The 24297-nt window shown below is 39.6% G+C and overlaps 1 protein-coding gene across 1 annotated transcript in view; it reads right to left on the reverse strand.

Moving 5' to 3' along the window:
* EYS (eyes shut homolog) overlaps nt 1-24297 on the reverse strand; it is a 1466842-nt gene that overhangs the window by 19063 nt on the left and 1423482 nt on the right. Inside the window, 2 exon segments of the mRNA XM_008684895.2 lie at nt 12856-12935; nt 12937-13023. Of these exon segments, the coding sequence (XP_008683117.2) occupies nt 12856-12935; nt 12937-13023 (167 nt within the window).

Below are 24297 nucleotides of genomic sequence, written 5' to 3' on the forward strand. Positions count from 1 at the left end.
TTTCTATTCTTTTGAGTGAGGCTTGGATGGCTATGTATTTTCCCCTTAGGACTGCCTTTGCAGTGTCCCATAGGTTTTGGACCATTGTGTTTTCATTCTTGTTGGTCTCCATAAATTGTTTAAATAGATTTTTGATTTCCTGGTTTATCGAATCATTCTTGAGCAGGATGGTTCGTAGTTTCCAAGTGTTTGAGTTTCTTCCGAATTTTTCCTTGTGATTGAGTTTCAATTTCAAAGCATTGTGGTCTGAGAATATGCAGGGGATAAGTTCAGTCTTTTGGTATTGGTTGAGACCTGTTTTGTGACCCAGAACATGTTCTATTCTGGAGAATGTTCCATGGGCATTAGAATAGAATGAGTATTCTTTTGTTCTTGGGTATAGTGTTCTATATATATCTATGAGGTCCATCTGGTCTAGTATGGCATTCAAAGCTCTGGTTTCTTTGTTGATTTTCTGCTTAGGTGATCTATCTATTACTGATAGTGGAGTGTTGAGGTCCCCTACTATTAATTTATTTTTATCTATATGTCTCTTTATTCTGGTTAAGAGTTGGCTTGTGTATCTTGCTGCTCCCCTGTTGGGGGCATAGATATTTATAATTGTCATATTCACTTGTTGGATACATCCTTTAAGAATAATATAGTGCCCTTCTGTATCTCTAACTATAGTCTTTAGTTTAAAATCCAACCTGTCTGATATGAGAATTGCTACCCCAGCTTTCTTTTGATGTCCATTGGCGTGAAAGATGGTATTCCATCCCTTTACTTTCAGTCTGGATGTATCTTTAGGTTCAAAATGAGTCTCTTGTAGATAGCAAATGGATGGGTCATGTCTTTTTATCCAATCTGCAACCCTGTGAGATTTTATGGGAGCATTTAGGCCATTCACATTGAGAGTGATTATGGAGAGATATGATTTTAATGATGTCATGTTGCCTGTAAAGTCTTTGTTTCTATAGATTGTAACTTTCTGTTCTGTATCACATTTGGGGCCTTTTTACTTTTATAGAACCCCCCTTAATATCTCTTGTAGGGCTGGTTTCGTGGGTATGAAATTGGTCAGTGACTGGCGATTCTGGAAGGTCCTTATCTCTCCATCAATTCTGAATGACAGCCTTGCTGGATAGAGGATACTTGGCTGCATGTTTTTCTCTGAAAGATTTAAAAAATGCCCCCACAACCTTTCTCTCATTCCAGGTCTGTTTAGACAGGTCTGACATAATCCTGATACTTTTGCCTTAGTACGTGAGAAATTTCTTTGCCCTGGCTGCTTTCAATACTGTATCCTTGGATCTAATATTTGCGAATTGCACTATGACATGATGTGGCGTAGGTTTGTTGTGGTTGAGCTTGGGAGGGGTCCTCTCTGCCTCTTGGACACGAATGCTTGTTTCCTTTGCTAGATTAGGGAAGTTTTCAGCTACAATTTGTTCAAATATCTCTTCTAGATATTTGTTCAAATATCTCTCTTTTTCTCCACCCCCTCGGGGATGCTGATGATTCTGACATTGGAAATTAAAAATGCTATGAATCAAATGCAGTCAAAACTAGATGCTCTGATGGCCAGGGTAAATGAGGCAGAAGAACGAATCAGCGAATCGGAGGATGAGATGGTAGAAGAGAAAGATAAAACAGAAACTTGGCTCAAAAAAATCCAATCTCAAGAATGTAGGTTACGGGAGATTACTGACTCAATGAAACGTTCCAATGTCAGAATCTTGAAAAAATTCCCCTTTTTAGTGGGGTCTTTGTCTGGTTTTGGAATCAAGGTAATGCTGGCTTTGTAGAATGAGTTTGGAAGTATTCCTTCCATTTCAATTTTTTGGAACAGCTTCAGAAGAACAGGTACTAATTCTTCTTTAAATGTTTGGTAGAATTCCCATGGGAAGTCATTAGGGCCTGGACTCTTGTTTGTTGGCAGAAATTGGATTATTGTTTGATATGATTTCTTTGCTCCTTATGGGTCTGTTTAAATTTTCTGTTTCTTCCTGTTTAGTTTTGGTAGTTCATATGTTTCTAGGAATTTATCCAGTTCTTCCAGATTGCCCAACTGGGAGAGAATGTTCCCCCTACTGGAACATATTTGGAAGAGGGTATATTGCCTCTCCGGACAAAAGGGCCCCTGGGTGCCATTGCATGCCCATTCAACAGCAGGGGACAGAGGCGTACACAGAGGGCATATAACCTGGTAGCAGCTTTTCACTCCGCTTCACTATAGACTCCTGGAACCTACATAGGCAATGACTGCTTTTCTGGGACAAAACAGTGAGCGTGGCCTCTGGGGTTGAGGAGTGGGTCCATGCCTTGCTGGGTCCTTCAAGGTTTGGAGTTTTGAATCTCAGCCACTGGCCAGAGATAAAGCACAGGAAAACTGTGGTGCCAGGTATGCTGATGGCCCAGTCACAGGTTAAGGGCAGGGATCTGACAAAAGCCTAGGACACAGAAAGGGAGATTTGTTCACTTTTCCCACTTTTCCATGAGGGCCTCCCAAACAGCAGTGGCCACGAGTTCCCCAGCCCTACCAGTCTCTCCACAATTATGGCCTGGGTACTGTAGCTTCTCAACTGGCCTCTAGAATTCTCACAGAGGTATGATGGTCCATTTGTTGTTATTAAATTGGTGTCTGTTGGTGGAAAGAGAGCTTGTTGCTTCCTATTCTGCCATTTTATTAACCTACATCTCTGCTTTAAATGCATAAATTTCTCTTAAAACCTAAAGCTCTGCAAGATTCCCCTCATGTATTAAAAATTTCATCACCTCCTTATCTTGGATGCAGCAACTTTAAACATTTTTTTCTTTATTTTTAAAAATTTTTATTTATTTGAGAGAGAGAGAGAAAGAAAGAGCATGCATGAGCAGAGAGAGGGGCAGAGGCAGAGGGAGAGGGAGAAGCAGACACCTCGCTGAGCAGGGAGCCTGACACGGGGCTCAATCCCAGAACCTTGAGATCATGACCTAAGTCAAAGGCAGATGCTTAAGCAACTGAGTCACCCAGGTGTCCCTCCACCCCCTTTTTAAAAACACACCTCTAATCACTCTAAATTGAACAAGTCCCATTGAAGGTTGTTTTACTACCAAATGTTTCTGTTTTTAGCAGTGACCTCAAGATTTCTAAAATAAATTACTCTAATTCCCAGAACACTGTTTCTCATGAGGGACTCAAAGTGTAGTTTACTTAATAAGCAAATAGTTCTCAATCTCCACATCATATAAGCCTGTGAGGTTAAACAAATATTCCTCACGGATGCATATCTGCTGTGTTCTCAAGAAATTATAGATTTAGGGCTATCCATTTTATATTTTCAATTTCATTATGTTTAATGCAAAAGATTTTGATTTTAGTCAAAGCTCTTCTACCATAGCTATGTTTTATTCAGTTAGGAAAGACAATGAGATAAAAATAATTTAAGACTTTTTATAGTATTTATTAATTATTTGCCTTTAAGGTCTATGGATAAGTACATATGACTTCAATGTAGCTTCTTAACTTGTTAGAATCTAATGAATAGAAGTAACTTTTTCCCCCATCCTTAACTATGTGAAGTCTTAAGTATTTAGTTTTCCATCTCAACTTAAGCAGCTGGACAAATTTTAGGTTAACTAAGTACACACCTTGTTATTGTAGCGAGAATGGAAGCTAAACATCCTTTCTCTTTGTTGGATTATTACTAGAGTCTACTGGGAGTTGTGTGAACGAGCAATTGAACCTGTTGGCTAATTGCTAGCAGAAGGAATGGTTAAGTATCAATTATCAAAAAAACAAAATCGTCCCTTTAGGCAGACTTTCTTTAGCACCCATATGGATAATGCTGAATAACACCATTTAATTGCTTAACTCATTTAGTTATTTGGGTGGCGATTTGGTTCTAAATGATCTTTGGAGGCCCATCAAGATGGAGTGTTGCTTAAAAATTAATTATTCTATAAAATCACAAGATTGTTTTATGATACTTAGCGACATCTGGTGATTCCTGCTATCAAAATCTAGGATGAGGTGCTTTACTCCATGTTTTTTGGAGCAGAATTTGGGCATTTGAACTGATGCCAAGTTAAACTTTTTAACTTTCACATGAAAACATCAGCTTTGTCACTTATTCATAAATCTAAAAAAAAAGCATGTAAATGAAATAAAGCATGTAATGACATATAATTCAATTAATAACCAGAATACCTAGACTTTTTACAGAGATCTTAATTTTTAATATTTTGCTATGCCTTGACTGTCAAAAACTTAGCTGACACAATTTATATCCAAAAGTAATGGTTTAAAGAAAATGTTAAATAACTATTTGTCAGGACTACTATTTACCCCAGCAACGTGCCACATCATTAGAAATCTACTTTATTCATTTAGCTTTGACATATCTATATGGAACTATGACTTTTTATTCTTCCCCTAGCTTTTAGCGTGTGTCAGTATAAGAAATGACCACATACATAATGTCTCTTCATTTTCTAGAAAATTGTCATCAAATATATATATTGCTATTGATTGATTGATTGATGTTTGAATAATCATCATCCACTTCACAAATGTTAATCAAACACCATCCATGTGAAAGGCACACCCTGCAGCTCAGTAAGTGTTCCCTGATGACTTTTTAATCCATTGTGCCTTACATCGGTCTCTTCCTTTCTATTCTCAGAGGTATTTCAATAATTTAGATTTTATCTGGCATAAGTTTCCTTTTCAGATGAAGAAATTTACTCACGTTAGCAAGTGCCTCCTTCTGTTCTTCTGCATGCTTTCCTACAGGGGCTCTCACTCTTAGGAAAGCTACCTTACCACCCCATAAGAGTCTATCCAAATCTTACCTATGCGTTGATACCTAATTTAAATCCATTGCTTTCTACTGCCTATTCAGGCCTTAGTACCGGGTAATAATGCACATATTGTGTCATTGTTTAGCAATTAAAGCAGTTAATTCTTCCTCTTTTCTCTGAACTGTGATTTAAATTATATATTTTGATTTGATTTTCACAGACTTCTGCCTGGTCTCCACTTAAATCATTGGCTCTTTGAAAGGAGGGACAACACTATCTGACAGTGCTTTGGATCTCTTCATGTGGCCTGAGTGGCTTCTCAATAAATATATTTTTAAAATAATTTAATAATCAGCTATATTCTATAGAGAATGAGTTTTTAAAACATATTTTATTTGGTCATTTTGAAAAGTTTATGTCTACCATGTTGACCATAATGGTTTGAAATATTTTTAAACATCTTTTACACAAGAAAACTACTGTCTTTTCAAACTAGGAGGTTTAAAATATTTTAACTTAAGAATCTATTTAAAACTAACCCATATTTGAAAAACAGAATTGATCAAAATGTCTATGTGGACCTGGCTTGCATTTAACACAAGTGTAATCTAATACTTTTTTCTTTCTTTGTAGGAGGGGGTTGATTATTTATGGAGCACTTCTTGTGTGCCAGGCACTGTGCTAGCCTCTTGACTTCAGTGACTCCTCATCATAGACTTTCTGAGGGTATGTTAGGAGACTTTTAGCCAATTCTGCCTCTCAGACCAGACGGCTTTCCTGACCGTTTGCCGTGCCATATTCCTTGGTCACTAGAATATCGTGGTACAGGAATGTTTGCTTTTAAAATTTTCTAACATAAATTACACAGATTTTAAAAAAAGAAGAAAATGAAATAATATTTTGCAATCTTGTATCTTTCATGATCATGAAACTTGTAGTTGCTTGTCACTTTCCAATATTGCTATTAGAAACTAGAGGGAGCCTGTCTCTTAGTTCCCCAAATTCGAAAGCAAAGTTTGTGGTTGGATCCTATAGCTGTCATTCATTTCAAATTAAAAGATGGGCAAACCTGCCTCAGGGGAAGAGGCAACCAAGCCCTGTCCATAGAAATTGTAAGCAAACTTTTTTTCCCCTGCCTTCCTAAGGTGGGGGGACAGGGTTTACGTTTCAACACGCGAAACATTTCAAGGGAGGAAACAGTAGTAGTAGCAGCAAATTTAATGTGAATGCTTTTTGTTCATTACTTAATGTCATCTTGAATAGAAAATAAAAAGGACTTTGTTGAAGAAAAACCTTTTATAGATTTCTGTCTCTTAAGAGTTTTTAACCTTTCCCTCCTACCTTATAAAAATTAGTAATCATTACTAATGGGCCCTCCTGGGATTTTGGCCAAAAATTTCCCCCACACAGAAATTTCAACATATTCTCTTTTCACACTTGAGAAGCCCGATGTTCAGGAAAGTTACTCGCCTAAAGTCCAAGGTTATGAAAAAGCAGTTGTGTCTGCTTCTTTCTACTAAGATTCACCAGCAGCGTCTCTTCTTTTAGACACTTGAAAAGCTTATGTTCATATAGACCTTGGAATTGTTACATATAATTCACTTTCTCACTGAGTTTCATTTACGATTTAGCCGGTTGTATTGGGGAACCCAGAAAGAAGACTAAAGGACTAAAATGTGTGTTCCTGGGAATTATAGCTAGTTCCTATCTGGTTTTAACAAGTATTATAAACTCATAGAGATAGAGGATTAGTATATATGTAACCACATCCTTACTAATTATCAAGATGGGATTGAAAGTAGGGGAAATAAGACTAAAATTCATGTTTTTTTCTATGAAGAAATCTTGTAAATTATCTACTCTATTCTCACATAGCTAAATGCACCTGGAAAGGAGCATCTGAAAATAAGGCAAACATTCCTGAAATTGCCATCTGTAAGTGCTGTGGACCCTTTATTATCAAGAAAACCAAAGACTTGGCAGGAAAGCATCCCGAGTCAGGAAGGCTTGAAGAACTGAACTTCTCCATTAGCTTGAATTAATTTCAATAAAATCTCGAGCTAGGTGGACCATAAAGTATCCTTTGCATCGAGATTCTCTAAGTAGCTTGCACATTTGCCTGTTTCATTCAAAATGCCAGCATGTGAGTGGGTTTCTCTACCTTAGGGAATGAGAAATGAGTGGAGAAAAATCGCACTGGGGATGGAAGGAATGTAAGAAAAATGGAAACATTTTCAATCTCTTCCAGGCTAAAAAGTTAAAAACACACATATTATAGAATCTCATTTGGCTAAATGTCAAAATATGCAATAACTAAAATTTAATGGTATAAAAATATTCCAAGAAAAAGGCAATTTACCAATAATGTGGGAAAAATAAATCGAGAGGAGAGATTTTATGATTCAGTAAGGGTTATATGCATAGTTGTAAACCATAGATTCTAACAGGAAATGCAGCTACAACAGAAAAAAAGAGCAAACGAACAAGCTTTGAGTGTATGAGAAAAGAAACTGGGCATATTGTCTGTCTTGCAAAAGAATTGTAAACCAGAGTTCTGCTAGAAATAGAATATTTTAATGACTAAACTGGATTGCAAAATATTTACCCTAGCCTGTTATTTCTTTTTAGGTTAAGATCAATAGTCCTGTGAACTGTCAAACCCAGATGCCATTGCTTGCTGACCACCCTTCTGCAGCTTCAGTTTAATTTTTAAAGCCGGGTTAGGGCCCTTGGGTGTTTAAAAAAACACACATCTGAACTGGTTCCTGGGCCAGACACTGTGAACACTGGATTCCTGCACTTCTGGAACTAGGCTCAGATATTTTGAATCATTTTTGGTGGCCGTGACCCTGAAAGCCATCCAATTCAAGTGGTCTGTTGATATTTTCCTTACCACAGCACCATACCTCAGTGGAATTCCTAAGGAATTTGGGGTGAGGCCATAGTGAGAAGAAAAGATATACCAGTCAGGAATTCTCCTCTTGTCCTTAAATGGATTTTTCTGTCAGCTATAGGTAAATGTTTTAAGGGACTTGAAAGATCACTTTTCCCCCATCAGTCAGACATCTTAAGAGTAAGGGATAGACAAAGTCAAATTTCACCACTTAAATTGTAACACTGGGATAGAAAATTTCCCCCAGCCACCCTCTTCTCAGATACGTACATACACTTAAAAATACGTAAGACTACTTAAAATACTGGGACGGAGGCATTTTATTAACCAGTTCTGCGTGCCACAGGATGCACCGGTTTCCACTTATTTCATTTGACTGGTAGTTTTCATATTTTGATTATGAAGTATAAACAATAGAGTGTCCTGGGAAACTCACTGGATTGGCAGTGTGAAGGCTTAAATTCTTAGTCCCACTAACCCAGAGTTTTGATTTTGACCTCTTTCAACATAGAAGAGTTGGGATTAAGTGACTTTTAAGGTTCCTTTCAATCCTAGCCTTTGATGACTCACTTAAATACCTAGTTTTGAAGTTATTTGAATTTTAATGATTATACTGCCCTTTTATTAGGTTTTCCTGGATAACTGGAGTATGATTGTTGTTGATAGATATGTTATCTCTACATCGTTAGTTCTTATGCTATATTTAGTTATGGAGTGCCTATTATAAGGGACTGCTAAGATCTAGAAAGAGAGTGTTAGTGCACTCACTGATGATCTGCTGTGTTTATATTTATTAACTAATTATTAAGCAACTACTAATAATTGGATGGAGAATCCAGAAACTTGATTCTGAAACTTTGGTACATTATTTAATTTCTCTGAGCATTAGTCTCCTCATTTATAAACTGATACTCTTGGACTGGAAGATGATTGGTAATTTCCCATGATTCTACACTCCTAGAACTCCCTATACCAAGATGTATATTTAGTTCATAATACAGTTGAATTATTTTCTTAAGAGTGTTTGTCTGAGTTTGGGATCTTGAGAACAAGAGGAGAAAATAATCCTCTATATTTTATAGCACTTCATACTTAATAAAGAGGGAAAGTCATACTTATTATATCAGTGAGGGTCCTGGCAGTGAACAGGTGGTATGCTCATATAGGGTAGTTTGAAGATAAGGGAATGAAAATACCGTTTACAAAGATGTGGGCAGGGTTTAGGGAAACTACAGGAGACAGGGTGTTGCCCTGCGGTTAGTCTCAATGGGAAGCTGTTTCCACTCCTAGGCCTAAAGCTGGGGTAGGTGAGGATCTCTGAACAGTCCTTGGGTAAAGGTAAATTTTGGTGACCTAGTGGCAAGGAATCTAGGGAAATAAATACTCTGTCTTGCTCTCCTGTCCTCTGATTGCCTGTTGGTGACTTCCTTGGCTAAACTCAATTAGAGGCAGACTGAGGGGAGCCCATTGCTGCAATCCTCTGAGAGGGCCTCAGGAGTACAGAGTGGGGGGGGGTGTGTGTGAGAGTAGAACCAGGAAGTGTGGGGGGGACAGATGGAAAATAGGTGGCACACTTAGTATTGCCGCTTTACAGATAATGAAATCGAGGCTCAGAGACTTAAAGGACAAAGCAGCAATGAAATCACTAGTTACCAGAAACATTAGAATGCAAGTTTTCTGCTTCTTAGACTCCTTCTTACAGTCTTCACAGGCTTCTTATTTTGTTAGCATGACGTTAAAATTCTTTACCATGTTTTCCAAGACTCTCTATGATCTGCCTTCTGCTTGCCTTTCCAAATTCATCTTTAATCCCATCTCCCATTCTGGGAATACTGGCTGCCTTTCTCTCCATCAAATATGTAATATTGGGGCGCCTGGGTGGCACAACGGTTAAGTGTCTGCCTTCGGCTCAGGGCGTGATCCCGGTGTTCTGGGATCGAGCCCCACGTCAGGCTCTTCCGCTATGAGCCTGCTTCTTCCTCTCCCACTCCCCCTGCTTGTGTTCCCTCTCTTGCTGGCTGTCTCTATCTCTGTCGAATAAATAAATAAAATCTTTAAAAAAATATGTAATATTATTATCCTGTTGCCAGGTTTAGCCTCTGCCTAGAGGACTTGTCCCACATGCCTTCACGCATGGCTAATTCTCAGTAGATGTCAGCTCAAATGCCCCTATTTACAGAGTCCTCTCCTGATCATCCCAACTAAAATGTACTCTTCCAGTGAGTTTTTTATTGCCTCTTTCTCTTTATTTCCTTTCTGGCATTAACTCAATCTGTATTTTTCCTCACTGATTGGTGGATATGGTGTTTGCCTGTCTCCTCCTATGGAGGCAGGGCAGCTGTCCGTCTTCTTCAGGGAGTTCCCAGCACTTGGACTGGAAGCAGTAAACGATCTTAATACATTAGTGAATACTCCATATTATAAGCTGTGCTCCAAGGGAAGGAGAGAAGAACAAAGGTTACTAATGCTTGGCTGTATTTCGAGGCAAGTGACACCCTATCACCATCCCTCCCCTCTCCAGCATCATTAGGTCTGCCAATCAATTGCATCCTGTTCTTGTCATTCAGAGATTATAAACATGAGTTTTGATTCTCGTTGGTGGTGGGGCTTATTTACAAGAAAGATGGTCATAAAACCCGGTAGGTGTGAAAGCTGTAAGTAGGGGGTTCCATGCACAGTCAAATTAATTTTCCTTCTAAGACTTAAGGTTTCTTGGAATGGGGAAGTAGAAAGGAAGAAGGGAAAAGAGGACTTATTAGTTAGACATTTGTGAGTTTAAGGTTGCTGGTAGTGAATTCATTGATGATTTTTATACCAGTTTATAAGTCCAATGAAGGTGAATTGAATCCCAGGTATTTCTTCTACATCCTAGGTGCCCATAACTGAGTAGAAATTATGAGGCCTCAACGATGGTACTGGTTATGTTGCCAACTGGGAACAAGCTGTCTGGGAATAAGAAAAATGCAGCCATTGGCAAGATGCAGGAGTGCACTGCAGCCTGGTTTCAGACGCCCGGGTGCTATCTGCTCTTTATTTTGCCGTCACCATTTCTCTCTTTCTCTATCATCTGTCTATCATCTGTCATCTCTAGCTGCCATCTCCCTATATAATCATTTATATACATACCAGTATCATTTATTTACACACACACACACACAAATTCTGGTTAATCCCCCAGGTTTTCATCATTTGAGCTCTTAAGCTTCAAAAATCTAGCTTGCATTATTGTTATAGTCACTAGCCCTATGTTAAATTGTCCTATTATTTCTTTCAGTTGCTAATAGCTATCTTTTTGGGAGTAACAGAGGCGCACCATCTTGGTAAAATTTTGAGTACTTTGCTGTTCACTATAGTCAAGACCTATTTCTTGAAAACTATTACAATCAGTTTTTATTATGTTAGAACCAGTAAGTTGAAACATATATACCAGATTTTTTTCCTCTGCACTATATGATGGGTGATGGAGATTCAACAACGATAAACACACCACTGCCCTCAGCTCGCTGACAGAGAACTCAGGAAGGCTTCCCTAAAGAAGTGAGGTCTGAGTTGGAATCTGAAGGAAAAATAAGTGTTCACTGAGTGTGGAGGGGAAGATGAGAACATTGTAGGCAGAGGAAAGAGTATGAGAAAAATCCCAATTCCAAGATGGAATGTGGCATATTCCAGGAACTAAGAACTGCCATTTTTTAAAGATCAAGATCTGTCTCTAATGTCGTTATGAAAAAGACTGATTTTCATAATAAGCCAGACACAAAACTCTGTCTCATTATTTCACAGTCACACCTTATGACATGATTAAAATTCCTGTCACTAAATCACTAGTATTTTAAACCTCCAATGTCTCCCATTTATCAACACTTTTGACTTTTGGAGGAGTTAAACACACATAGAGTCTCAAAGAATATAGGAGAAAAAATGTTTGCATTAGTGTATTTGAAAAAGTGACGTGAGAGAGATTAAGTTTGTTCTCACCACACATACACGACATTCACAGTAGCCCCCGGAAATTATGTAAAGGTGCATCGAACCCAGTTGGTGATTGGCTCCTGTACTCCTACACTAGCCTCTGTTCCCACACAAAGTAGAGGCTACAGCTCTACCTTCCAGATGGAGGGTGGGGGGGAGAGAGTAATAGTAGATCACCCCGTCTCAGGAGCCAGGAGATAGCAGGTAAAACTCCATGACCCCCTATTTTCTGGCTTAATCTCTTGAGATTCCTTAACCACGAGTTTCTTGGATTCCCTGCCACTGTTCTGAAGTCCCAGCCGGCCCCAAGACCCAGAATCATCCCTACTGATACTTAAACTGGAAAGGACAGCAGCCAGCAGGTGGCGGCAAACTGAAGCAGAGGCAGGACCCACTTGGATTGTGCCCCTGGATCCTGACTGGCTGGGCGGGGGCGGCTTCACGCAGGCCATTCCATCAGTGCTAGAGTAACACAACTGTGCCTGTTACACAGCTGAAGTTTTAGGACTCTGAGCATGGTGTTATGGAGGTCTTCTTTTATACGAATTTTGCTGTGATTTTTAGAACTACATGATATATGACAAAATGAAATCTGAAGCATTGATTTTTTGGAAGATGCAGAACTTGAGACATTCAATAGCATATGCTTTCCTGATTTTCTCCATAGACTCATGTTACAATGTCCCCCTTTAGACCTTGTGTTGGTGGTCACTGTTCACCTTAGGGATTCTCTTGCTCGAGGGTTCCCAGAGCTTTAGCAGAGGATTGTGGTGTGATTGAGGAGATTTGCGGATGGCAGCGTTTTATTACCCCTCTCATCAATCTTGCCTGTAAGGGCAGGGATAGGGTAAGGTGGTCAGGGAAGTTATAGGAGGAGACGGAAGCATGAAATGTAGCATGGAGTTCTCGCTTGCAGTTTGGGGATGAGAGGCAGCAGAGAACCGCATTCCTTCTCCTGCCAGTGTTAGCTGAGTGGTAGTCCATGAAGACGAGTTTATGCTATTAGGCTACAAGGAGCACAGCAGAGAAATGACTTTGGCTCACCTCTATTTATGATGGCTCGAACAACACTGCCCTATTCCGCCCACTCCTTCCCACCCTGTAGAGTGCTTGTACTGTGGCGGAAATACAGATCTGACGCAAGTTGAGGATTACTATATATTTTTCATTTTACTTTTCCAAAAGGAAACTTAATTTGTGAACAATCAAAACATGAAATTCTGCCTTACCTTGTTCACAGATTCCAGTGGTTTCCAGAGGACAATAACAGGTGTATCCATGAGGCAATGAAACACAAGTTGCTCCTTTCTACAGTGGTGGGAGGGTCATGTTCAGGGTCACAGGTGGAAATGGTCTCTGTGCAGAATTCTCCTTTCCACCCAGTGGGACAGTCACAGCTGTAGGTTGAGTAAGAAGGTCACACAAGCACTTGAACAGAGATGCATATACACTTGCTGATGTTAACTTGGCGGTTTTGACCAAGGTTCCCAGATAGAAAAGATTTTGTACATCAAAGTGAATTGTGATTCAAACTACCAAGAGCTAACCTGTTGAAGGGAGAGCTGATAACTGATTATAGGATTACTGGACTCCACATAAAAAAATTAAAAGGGGTTCAGCACATGGAACTTGGAGACTTCAGAGAATCACCTCTTTGGACAAAACAGCACTGGAAGTCCCTCTCCCTGCCTGACATCACCACCAAGGGAGAGGCTGTGAACAGAGTCGCTGCCTCCTAACCTTGAGCCTACACGAAAGAAATCCAGCTTGATCCTTGCTCCCTCACCTTGGTGGACACGTAGGTCCAGCTCCTGGGGCTGCAAAAGGAACTGTGAACCCCTCCAGAAGCGAGGCAAATGGTAGTGAATGCCAGGGATGGGTGTGGCACTCTCAGTTAGGACCAGCTCGGGGACAGACAGAAGGGATCTTGCCCAGAGGGTATCCTGGTGGCTGAAGAGACCTCAGCAGTGAGAGGCAGTTAGTATGGGGCTGGGGCAGAATCAGAGAGCTCACGGGGACATCCCATTTTGAAACAGACTGTCTGGATTTAGAGAGTGATATTGCGGGCAGCCCAACAGGAGAGCGATGGACCCACTAAATGTAGAGATGCCAGATAAAATGTAAGGCATCTGATTAAGTCCGAACGTCAGATAGACGATGAGTAATTTTTCAGTATGTCCCACGCAATGTTTGAATTTCAGATAAGCAACATTTGAGATATACTAAAAATTATTTGTTGCCTATCTGGAATTCAAATTTATCTGGGTGTCTTGTATTCCCCCCACCCCCGCAAATCTTGCAAACCTATATACCAAGGGCATATGAGAGAAAGGGTTACTTTTCATCCCTGCCAGGCCCAGGGAACACTAAACCATCAGACAATGTCAAGGACGTCCATTCCAGGACATGGTGTGTGGCGCCGAGGCAGAAACCACTGGCCTGGGAAAAGGCCGCAGGAGCAGATCACAGCTCTTCGGAGACCTGCTGCTCACGTGGTCAGCCCTGGCTGAGTCTAGGCCAACAGTCATGGAAAGTGAAGTGTTGTTAGTATTTTGAAGTGGCCCCTTTGAATTAATGAGCTGAAAGTGTATTTGCAAATTGAAGCGTCTATTAGTTAAGCTGAAGCAGAAAATTCAACGGACCCCCCATGTTTTAATCCGGGTCCAAGAAAAGGATAACTCCTAAGCAGGTTTAAACAGACAGTGAGAAACAAAAATAAATTTACTTTATGAATACATCCACGAGTCCAGAGTCAAGCTGATTTGGCCTCAGTTCATTACAATGGTTTTTACTTCATGGCAAACTACAGACACCGATGACATCAACAGCACTGCTGGGGTTGTTGAAAGCATCACCGATAGTATAATTCCTAAAGTGAGCAAGTCAAGATAAGACAGGTAGAAAACAGAAATATCTTCAGTTCTCTTTTTTCTTTAGGCTGGAAGAATCCTCACAGACTCTGAGGATTCAAGGCAGCTCCTGCAGTCCGCACTACGTTTCAACCAGTCCATGACGATATCGGTCAGTATCAACACGGGGCACATTATATGCCACGTGGAGGGGGAAGTGAGGACAATGAACACCCTTTCTACAAACATTATTAACCACCTTTATCACTTTATAGAAACATTAGGGAAGATTAAACCAAAAGAAGAAAATCAAAATCACTTGTAACTTCTGACCATGGTGAGGCTGACATTTTTTTAGCACTTGGCATGTATCTTTCCACTACTTCCTATAAGCAAATTTTAACATTCAAAATGCTAGAAAATTGGATATTTACATGTAAAAGAATGAAACTAGACTCCTATTTTAACCACTTAAAAAATTAAAAACGGATTAAAGAACTAAATGTAAGACCTGAAACTGTAAAACTCCTAGAAGAAAACAGAGTTTTTAGTTTTCCTTTTCTTAAAACATTATATAAATGTAGTGATACTAACTGCCTTTCATTCAGGATTACATTTTTGGGATTCAGCCATGTTGAAGCATGGAGCCACTGCCTTAACTGTCAATACCATATAACCTGATGAACAGAAGTCCCTATCTTTTGTGTAGTTGAAATTTCAACGTTTTCTTTTATGGTTTGCATTTTTAATGACTTATTTAAGAAAGCTTTCCTTATTTCGAGGTCAGAAAATTATTATGTTGTCTCCTCGGATTATAATTTTTTCCTTTTACATTTAAGTCTTAATACATCTGAAATTATTTTTTGTGTTGGGTGTGGGGTTAGAGATCCAATTCCAGTTTTCCATATGGATGACCAATAGTTTCAGTTCTCTGCATTGACGAGTTCATCCTTTTCCACTCATGAGCCCTGTCCACGGGTGCACTGTCCTGTCTCTCTCTATCCTGTTCCATCAGTCTGTCTAACCTTGTGCCAAGGCTCCCGCTGTCTTAATTTTTCCTGTTTTCTAATAGGTCCTGGTAACTAGAACGGCAAGCTCTGCTATCTGGTCTCTCTGTTCGGGAGTGTCCTGGCTGTTCTTAGCTCTTTGCTCTTGTACGTCTTCCCCTTCAGATTAATCCCAAGTTCAAGACAGGCACATTTCCTTGCTTTCTCCTTGGCTAAAATAAGGTTCACTTTTCTTTTGTTCTTACACTGACTGTGTGGCTTTTAGGAGTCCCAGGCCTCTGAGGAGTCTGCTGTTACGTCCCCTACCTCAGGCAGTCTGTAGCCTTAAAGCAGGTCCCCTGTAACTTGTGCAGCCTTTAAAGGGTAAGTTCATACACGCTTCGCGTTTTAGCAGGAACTCAGGGCAAAAGTCAACTTTGATGCTTACTTTCGAGAGTCTTGTCTTCATTTCATTTGGAATCTTAGATGTGTTGTTTTCACTTCAGGTAACAGTGTTCTGAATGTATACACTTTATATTTTATTCGGATTTCAACGTTTTTATTTGGGAAGGTCATTCAAGATGTATAATCCCCCATAGTTCCCCAAACAGAACTCCTTATTGTACAGTCATTAACGTCTCTTCCACAACCTCACATTCAAGGGTTGAATGTTGTTTCACTGAACTGATAGGATATACTTTATTCTTACAGTTTCTTGTGGGATATTATGTTTCTAATTTTCTACTGTCTACGAACAACAGTGGTAAAACTCTTGTAGTTAAATCTCTGTGCACATCTTGACCATTTCCTTTGCATAAATTTAAATATCATCATGACTTCTAGGCTTCGGACACATAGTCCAGCCTGCCCTCCATAATAACTGTACCAATTTACATTCCCATCATCTGTGAATGAGAATGCTCCTAAAATAACAGATGTGTATATACTCAAAAATACGAAATATTGTATAGGCTTCTTGTTCTTTATTGACCCAGTAATTATTTCTTCAAATAAAATGATTTAGTGTTTGCCTATAATATTTACCAGAAACAGATTCATTTTAAACTCCTATATTTTCCTATATTATTTGGCAGTCTAATCATATTTATGCCTCACCAAAATTTATTTTATCAACTTAAATTTTTTTTTTTTCTTTAGTATTTACTATGCGTGCCTCACTGTCGTAGGTCATAAGGGACGGGCAGATGTGTAAGGAGTGAGCTCTGGCCTCGGCGCAGGTGAGGTATGCTGGAGGAAAGCACCATGGGCTGCATATGCTGAGGAACCAAGTGGCGCAGAGAAGTGCTGCCAGATCCAAAACCCAGCAGGGGAGTAACTCAGGGGACAAGATTACATTACCGCCACACGTTCAATAACGTGCTGTGAGACTTTGGTGCTGGGGGTTTTCAAAACAAAAACTCTTGCCTATTTGGAACTTAGAGGCCTAGGTACATACATAGAATGGTAAAAAAGCAAACAACAGTGTCTGAGGATATTGCCATTTCATTAAATAGGGTGTTTAGCGGAGTCCTGATGAAAGAAAATTTATATGATAATTGTATCTAAGTTAGTATTTGTGCAAAAAAAAGTTTGAAAAGTTGCATAAGTTTCTCCAGAATGGAAAGTAATAAAATACAGACTTAATCTGTTACAAAATCACATATTGACTTATTGTTTGAAGAGCATAAAGAGTATGAAATATGTAAAGACCTTTTCTACAAAAATAGACCGTCTTCTGGCTCACAGTCCTCACCTGCGGCTTTCCCTAGGATGGCCCCCGCACAGGGATGCCTCATGTGGGACACTGCTGTCCTCCCGCGGGGACCCAGGTCAGCACAGGCATTCCACTGTGTGCATCCTTCTAAATGTATCCGTGGACTTTGAGATTTGAAAAACTGCTTTGGCTGGATGGTTTTGATACATGTTTCAAGTGGTGTTTTGTACAATGGAGTCTAGAATTCAGGAATGCAGAGTGTGTGCAGAGCCTTCCCGGGCTGGCACAAGGTGCCTTTCCAACTGCTTTTTGACATAGGGAAGGCATGATAGGCATTAAATACCTTTTTGGCTGTTTTCCTGTAAATGGTATTTTTTTAAAAAATAAATTTGCTTTTCTCCTTCTGTCCAAATTGACAGATTTCTTCTTAAATTAATTCTAAAATAAAAAAAACTTGAACCAAAAATAGACTATCTTACCAATTTCATAAAAGAAATAAAGGTATAAGAATTTTTTATGTAAAAACAAAACTCTAATATCGTTACTTTTTAATGATGATTGCGCCATCTAGTGGGTCATTTTTATCAATTTGACAAAAGCTAAGCACAAAATCTCATTGCTTTATAGACAAACATGACAATAGTAAAATATTTATTTTTATATTAAATAAAGCTTAAATTACACTAAACATAATACAGATGTTATAAACTTATTTGAAAAATAAATCTTAAATAAAATAAATGTGCATATGGTTCTTCTCAGAATTTCTAGGTCTGAAGCAATTAGCTTTACGTTTGAAGATTTAAAAAATTATATTCAAATACCATATACTACTTTCTCACATTATATTTTAAGAGATGCTTTCATCATAATGATTTTATGCAAATCAAATTTTTCTTTCTGGTCCTTCCTTGGCTTCTTTAGCACCCTGTGAAAGGTAGATAATAAAAAGTCTCAAATCTTTATTCTTTATTCTCCACTTTGGATGACAATATTTTTCTAAGCCTTGAAATTAATTCATTAACATTTCTTCCTTTAATCCCATATTTACTACTTTCCTTGAGGAAAAATCGGTTTTAGAGAGGCATGTGTGTGAGGTGGGGTGTCCATAGAGTGGAAAAAAACAGGAAAAAAAACCCCAAAGAGAGGTAGACATTCACTCATTTAAAGAATGTCTGTTGCCATCAGTTTTTACAACCTAAGTGCCTGCCACCGTGCTTAGCACTGAGCATTCCACAACACGGAAGGCCCCATTCTTGGCCTCAAGGAGTTGCTCTTCCTGAGAAGATCAGATTAGTTAGTAGACAATTAAATATTTTATTTATTTATTTGACAGAGAAAGAGAGAGAGCAAGCCCAAGCAGGAGGAGCTGCAGCGGGAGAGGGAGAAGCAGGCTCCCTGCTGAGCAAGGAGCCGGATTCAGGACTCCATCCCAGGACCCTGGGATCACTACCTGAGCCAAAGGCAGACGCTTAACTGACTTGAGCCACCCCGGTGCCCCATCAGCAGACCATTTAAATACAATGGGACGAGTGCTAAGATGAATACTGTGGGAGCCCGTGGGAAGGACACCTAAGCAACTTTCGTGAGTGAGTTCGGGGCAGGCTTCTGAAGTGAGATTTGCCTGCAGGAATGAGTGCCTCGAGAGGAAAGGGCAGTAGAAGATTAAGCTGGAAGAGGAGCTTTGAGCTCAAGGGCTTTGAATAACAGGCTGAGGTAGTTCAACTTTTTTTCAAAGATTTTTTAAAAAAATTTCTAATTAATCTCTACATCCAGTGTGGGGCTCGAACTCACAACCCCAAAACCAAGAGCCACATGCTCTACTCATGGAGCCAGCCAGGTGCCCCAAGAGAGTTCAACATGGGGAATGACGTGACTGATGAGGCATATTTTAAAAATATTAATTTGGTACGTATAGGATGACCCCACGGTGTAACAATAAACTCTCTAGTGATGTAAATTCAACTTTAGTGGGATCTTACTATTTTTTTAAAAAAGATTTTATTTATTCACTTAGAGAGAGTGAGTGGGGAGAGGGGGCGAGAGAATCCCAAGCAGACTCCCCGTTGAGCGCGGAACCTGACATGGGGCTCGGTCCCCCAGTCTTGAGATAATGAACCGAGCCGAAATCAAGAAGTCAGACACCTGACTGACGGAGGCACCCAGGCGCCCCAGATCTTACTGTATTTTTACCATTAGACGAGATTGCGGGCATTCAGGTGGTATGGCCGTAGACTGTTTTTACCATTAGAACAGGGGCTCAAACTTTGGCAGTACGCAGTTTGCTTTGTGGCCATGCGGACTCTGTTGCAACAACCCCGCCAACTGCGAAAGCAGCCGCAGCCAATCCACAGTGCACGGAAGTGGCTGTACCCCAATACAACTTTACCTACAAAACCAGGTGATGGATCAGAGGTGGCCCACAGGCCACAGTGTGCTGACCCCTGCACTAGATCATTAATTGCATGGGGGCAGAGATCAGGTCTGTTTGGCCCTCTTTTGTAGTCCCAGGGCCTAAACCAGTTCCTGGAATATAGTAATTTTTCTCTGAACATCTGGGGAATAAATAAGTAAATGAATGAGTCATGGCCGGGGCACAGGGAAGTGGATGGATGCAGAGGTCTGGGCAGGGAAATGGCTTTGAGGATGGAGCGGTGGAAGCAGATGCCACAAACATCTGGTAAATGTGGGTTTGGAAGATGAAAGATTATAGTAGCAGCAAACATTCCCGAGGCTTACCGTGTGCAGGCATTCTCCTTAGCATTTTCAATGTATTAATTCACTTAATTCTCCTTACGATCCTATTAGGAGGATACTATTATCATCCTCATTTTGCAGAGGAGGAACCTGAGGAACAGAGAAGTTAAGCAAATTGCATGGCGATTTGTGGCTGAGGGAGTCCACGCGTTTAACTGCTGCTCTAGGTCTCAATCTACGGAAATCTTTGGGGTTTCAAAATTAAATGACTGAAAGGGTATGGTGCCATGACTGGGAACAGGGACGTCTGGAGAATATAGATCAATGGAAACATAAAAAAATCTTCTTTTAGCTACACTGAGTTGGAGGTGACAGGAGGTGATAAAAGGGCTTTTTTCCTTTAAGTCTCTAGTGACATGGCTCTTCAACTTGATAAGAGGTGAGGACCCAAGACAGATTTGTGATTAAGTAGAACAGCAGACAAATGGCTGAAGCACCTATTATATAAGCCAAGACTATTCAAACAATCCTGAGGAATCATTGATATTATACATAGAACTGTTCTCTCAAGTCCATTCCAAGAATGTTAACTATCCTCAATTGTTAATACATAAAGAATAGTTTGTGGGTTCTTCCGCCTCTAAACATGGAGAGATGATAACACAGAAGAAAGTGTTAGGCACGTGAGAAATATGGGTAAGAGCTGGTCATGATGGCAATCGAGAGTGGAGTATTGGAGTATCTTACTAATATAGTTAATTATTTTACGTCTGTGCATTTAGAATGAAACTGATTTAAATTTCTAAATTGCAGACAAACTGGGTTTTATTGCCAATTTTATAGCTCAGAAACATCTGTGGATTAATTTTTTCATGTTATAAGAGATATTCAACACGAAGAATTTAATTTTCTTGTAATTAGGCAATTCTAAGACTTCTGAAGTTTAGGGTGAACGTTGACATATAAAAGTTAACTGAAAATGAGATGATGGAAGATTTAATATTCTGTATCTGAATATCACTTACACGTCATTCACTCGCTTACTAAATATTCAGCAAAGGAGAAAGACCGTGCACCCCTCTTCATTGTTACCAGGTGTGTACGAAGCAGAAAACATGGGTTTGCCTCCCAAGGGTTTTATGATAATTTATTTACAACAAATTATTCGTATGAAATATAGATGATAAATGTAAAATATACTATTCAAAGTTTATTAGGGCCTCATTTTAGTGCCAGGCACTGTGTTAAGTACTTTGTAGCTAGTAACTCATTTAATACTTAGCACAGTAACCCTCTGAGGTAAATGCAATTATTAGTTTTCAATGTGCAGTTAAAAAACAGAGATGTAGAGAAATATAACCCCCCAACCAACTTTTTCAGTTTAGCACATAGATTCTTAACACTTTGCATAAGAGAGAGTCTTTTATATGTGTTGAGGCTGATTAGGGCAAATTATGAGAATCATCATTGTGAGATGAGTACAGAAGGAAAAAGTTCTTGGAGGGGGGCGCCTGGCTGACTCAGTCGGTAGAGCACGTGACTCTTGATCTCGGGGTTGTGAGTTCGAGCCCCATGTTGGGTGTAGAGATTACTTTAAAATCTTAAAAAAAAAAGAAAAAAGAAAAAGTCTTTGGAGAAAATTTAGCTTGAGCTGGATCTGTAAGAAAGTTGTGGTTACAGATTTATGGGTTTTCTGTGCACAAGCAAAACCACAGATACAGTACTTAAAATGAAATCTATGGAATGTGATAATAAACTCGTGTGGATAATGGAATTCGTGCATGTTATTTAGCAATAGAGGGTCACAGCTTAACGGGCTCCACTTCTGCATAGACAACTTACTTCTCTGCTATTCGAGGGAAAAGAGAAACATACCTGAATCTCTTCCTTAGACCATCTGTTGTGCTGAATGGCTTCATTCTATGTTGGTTTGCTTTCCTTTATGATTTATTTCCATTTCAGTAATAAGTTGGGAGAATAAGGTAAGTGTGATATGATGGATATCATTTTATCTGCCAAAATTTACTGGATATCAAATGACATGCTCAAGATTCGAGCCTTTGAAAAACATGCAGACAAGTACTCCCAACAAATGACCCTCGCTGTACCTGACTGTGATGCCAGGACTGAACATGCCTGCAGGGAAGGGCGGCCATACCCGTGCCACCTGCTGAGTTTCCCCCAGCCCTCCCTTCCTCGCTGGTGACATCACTCACCAAACTCTTTGACGACACCTCACGGAGTGTAGAAGGATGAGAAGAAGCTACTCTACCTGCTAATAAAAGTACTGGCAGTTGTCTGTGGGCCCCAGTCCTAATGGTTCTGTCCTCCAAGTGTAAGGGCCGGAACACTGTTTATGTTAACAGTTGGACTCAACTTCTCTTAGTGAGGGAATCGTCTTTGGGAAACTATTGACACAAGCTTCTTGGAGTAGATGGTGGGCCCTGGGAGCACTAATGTGAGCATGAGCCTGGACTACAAAGAGAAGACAGCTAAATCGCTCTGCCTGGGGCCAGAAGGGAAATCTGGTTTGTTCCAACCGGGAGAGTCAGTTGGAGCAAAACGAAGCAATGACAAGAAGACAAAGATTAAGTGAAGCGGCGCGGCCCTGTATTTATTCTGCAGGGGTGGGATGACCAAACACAGGTGGAAAGTTGTCTAGGTGGCCATAGAATAAACAGTTCCCTTCTGTAGCTGCAATGCACCCCCTCCCGCTGCACCAGTATAAACCGTCTGATCTAGAAGCATGAATGGTTTTGTTAATTTAGGAGAAATCAAATAAGTTGTCACTTTGAGGCGTACACTGTATGGGGTTGAGTCTGTATGGGTAGAAGGGCGACATGGAACCAGAGAAGGTTTTGAGAGATTACCCAGCCCTCCCGGAATCTGCATTAACCTTGGAAACATCTTTGGACCTTCGCGGTGTATGTAGCTCTCCGGGTCTGGGAGAAAGCCACTGACATCTGAGCTACACAAAGAGCAGGGGAGAAAAGATATTCCCCTTAAACCACAGTAATAGGGAGGCTTGCTAAAATCAACACTGAATTCTCACTTCTGACTGTTATTTTCTTGCTACTTTAATAAAGGAACAGAAAGCATAAACTTCTTTTGGAATTTACATCCTTCAAACACATTTTCCACAGGCGGCATCAAATAATGGATTTGCAGAGTTTTGGCAGCTGAGAACGGAAAGTGAGGAAAAACTGGAATAAAATAACCCCCCATTTTAAAAGTAGTTATCTCTAAGTGGTAGAATCATGTTATACTTTATTTTATGCTTTATGAATTTTACAAATTAGACAAAATGTATATTATATGTACTATTCTTTAATTCAAATATATACAAAAGTAGAAAAAATAGTATTAATCAACCTCTTTAACCAGTTTCAAATGATTTTTAGCTCTTTAGTTTCATTTGTTTCTTTGTCTACTCTTTTTCTTTTTTGGCAAAAATGTTTTGAAGTAAATCCCATTTATCTGTAAATACTTCAGTATATATCACTAACAGGTAATGAACTTAAAAAAAACCTCAATCAAATATTAGTATCATAACCAACAAAAATAACATTAATGCTTCATGATCATATAATTCTTGTGTTCAGTAAACTATGATTATCTCAAAGAAAGTTTCTTTGTTGGGTTTTTGGTTTTTTTGTGTGTTTTTTTTGACAGTTATCAGGATCCAAATAAGTTCCAGAAGAATCTGCAGAGTATGTGTCTTACGGCTTGTTACCCAGATAAAAATTCTCCCTCTGCATTTCTTTCCATCCATATTCTTTTTGTATTGTTTGTCCAGTAGAATTTACCATATTCTAGATTTGGTTGTTTATGCCCTTATAATATCATTTAATTTGTTTTCATCTATTGCCCTGATTTTTCAGAGTCTTGTGGACATAGAGGCTTCATGCTCAGGCTTTCACTGCGTTAGAGGCGGTACTGTGTAGGTACGGGCAACCCAGGAGGCAGGTCATGCTTGCTCCACATTTACTTACGACTGGCCAGTTGGTTCAAGTGGTGTTAGCTTGATCCAACCATTATACAGTTTTCTATCAACCTTTCATTAAATGATTCAAGCAGCCGTTATTTTCCCTGATGGTTGTAAAATGGTGATATTTCTAATTTCTATTATTTATCTTGCATTTAAATTAGCTCAGTTCTTTTTTTAAAAGATTTTATTTATGGGGCGCCTGGGTGGCACAGCGGTTAAGCGTCTGCCTTCGGCTCAAGGCGTGATCCCAGCGTTATGGGATCGAGCCCCACATCAGGCTTCTCCACTATGAGCCTGCTTCTTCCTCTCCCACTCCCCCTACTTGTGTTCCCTCTCTCGCTGGCTGTCTCTATCTCTGTCGAATAAATAAATAAAATCTTAAAAAAAAAAAGATTTTATTTATTTATTTATCTGACAGGGGGAGACAGAGCACAAGC

The sequence above is a fragment of the Ursus maritimus genome, unplaced genomic scaffold (assembly GCF_017311325.1).
Source record: "Ursus maritimus isolate PB19 unplaced genomic scaffold, ASM1731132v1 scaffold_29, whole genome shotgun sequence".
NCBI lineage: Eukaryota > Metazoa > Chordata > Mammalia > Carnivora > Ursidae > Ursus > Ursus maritimus.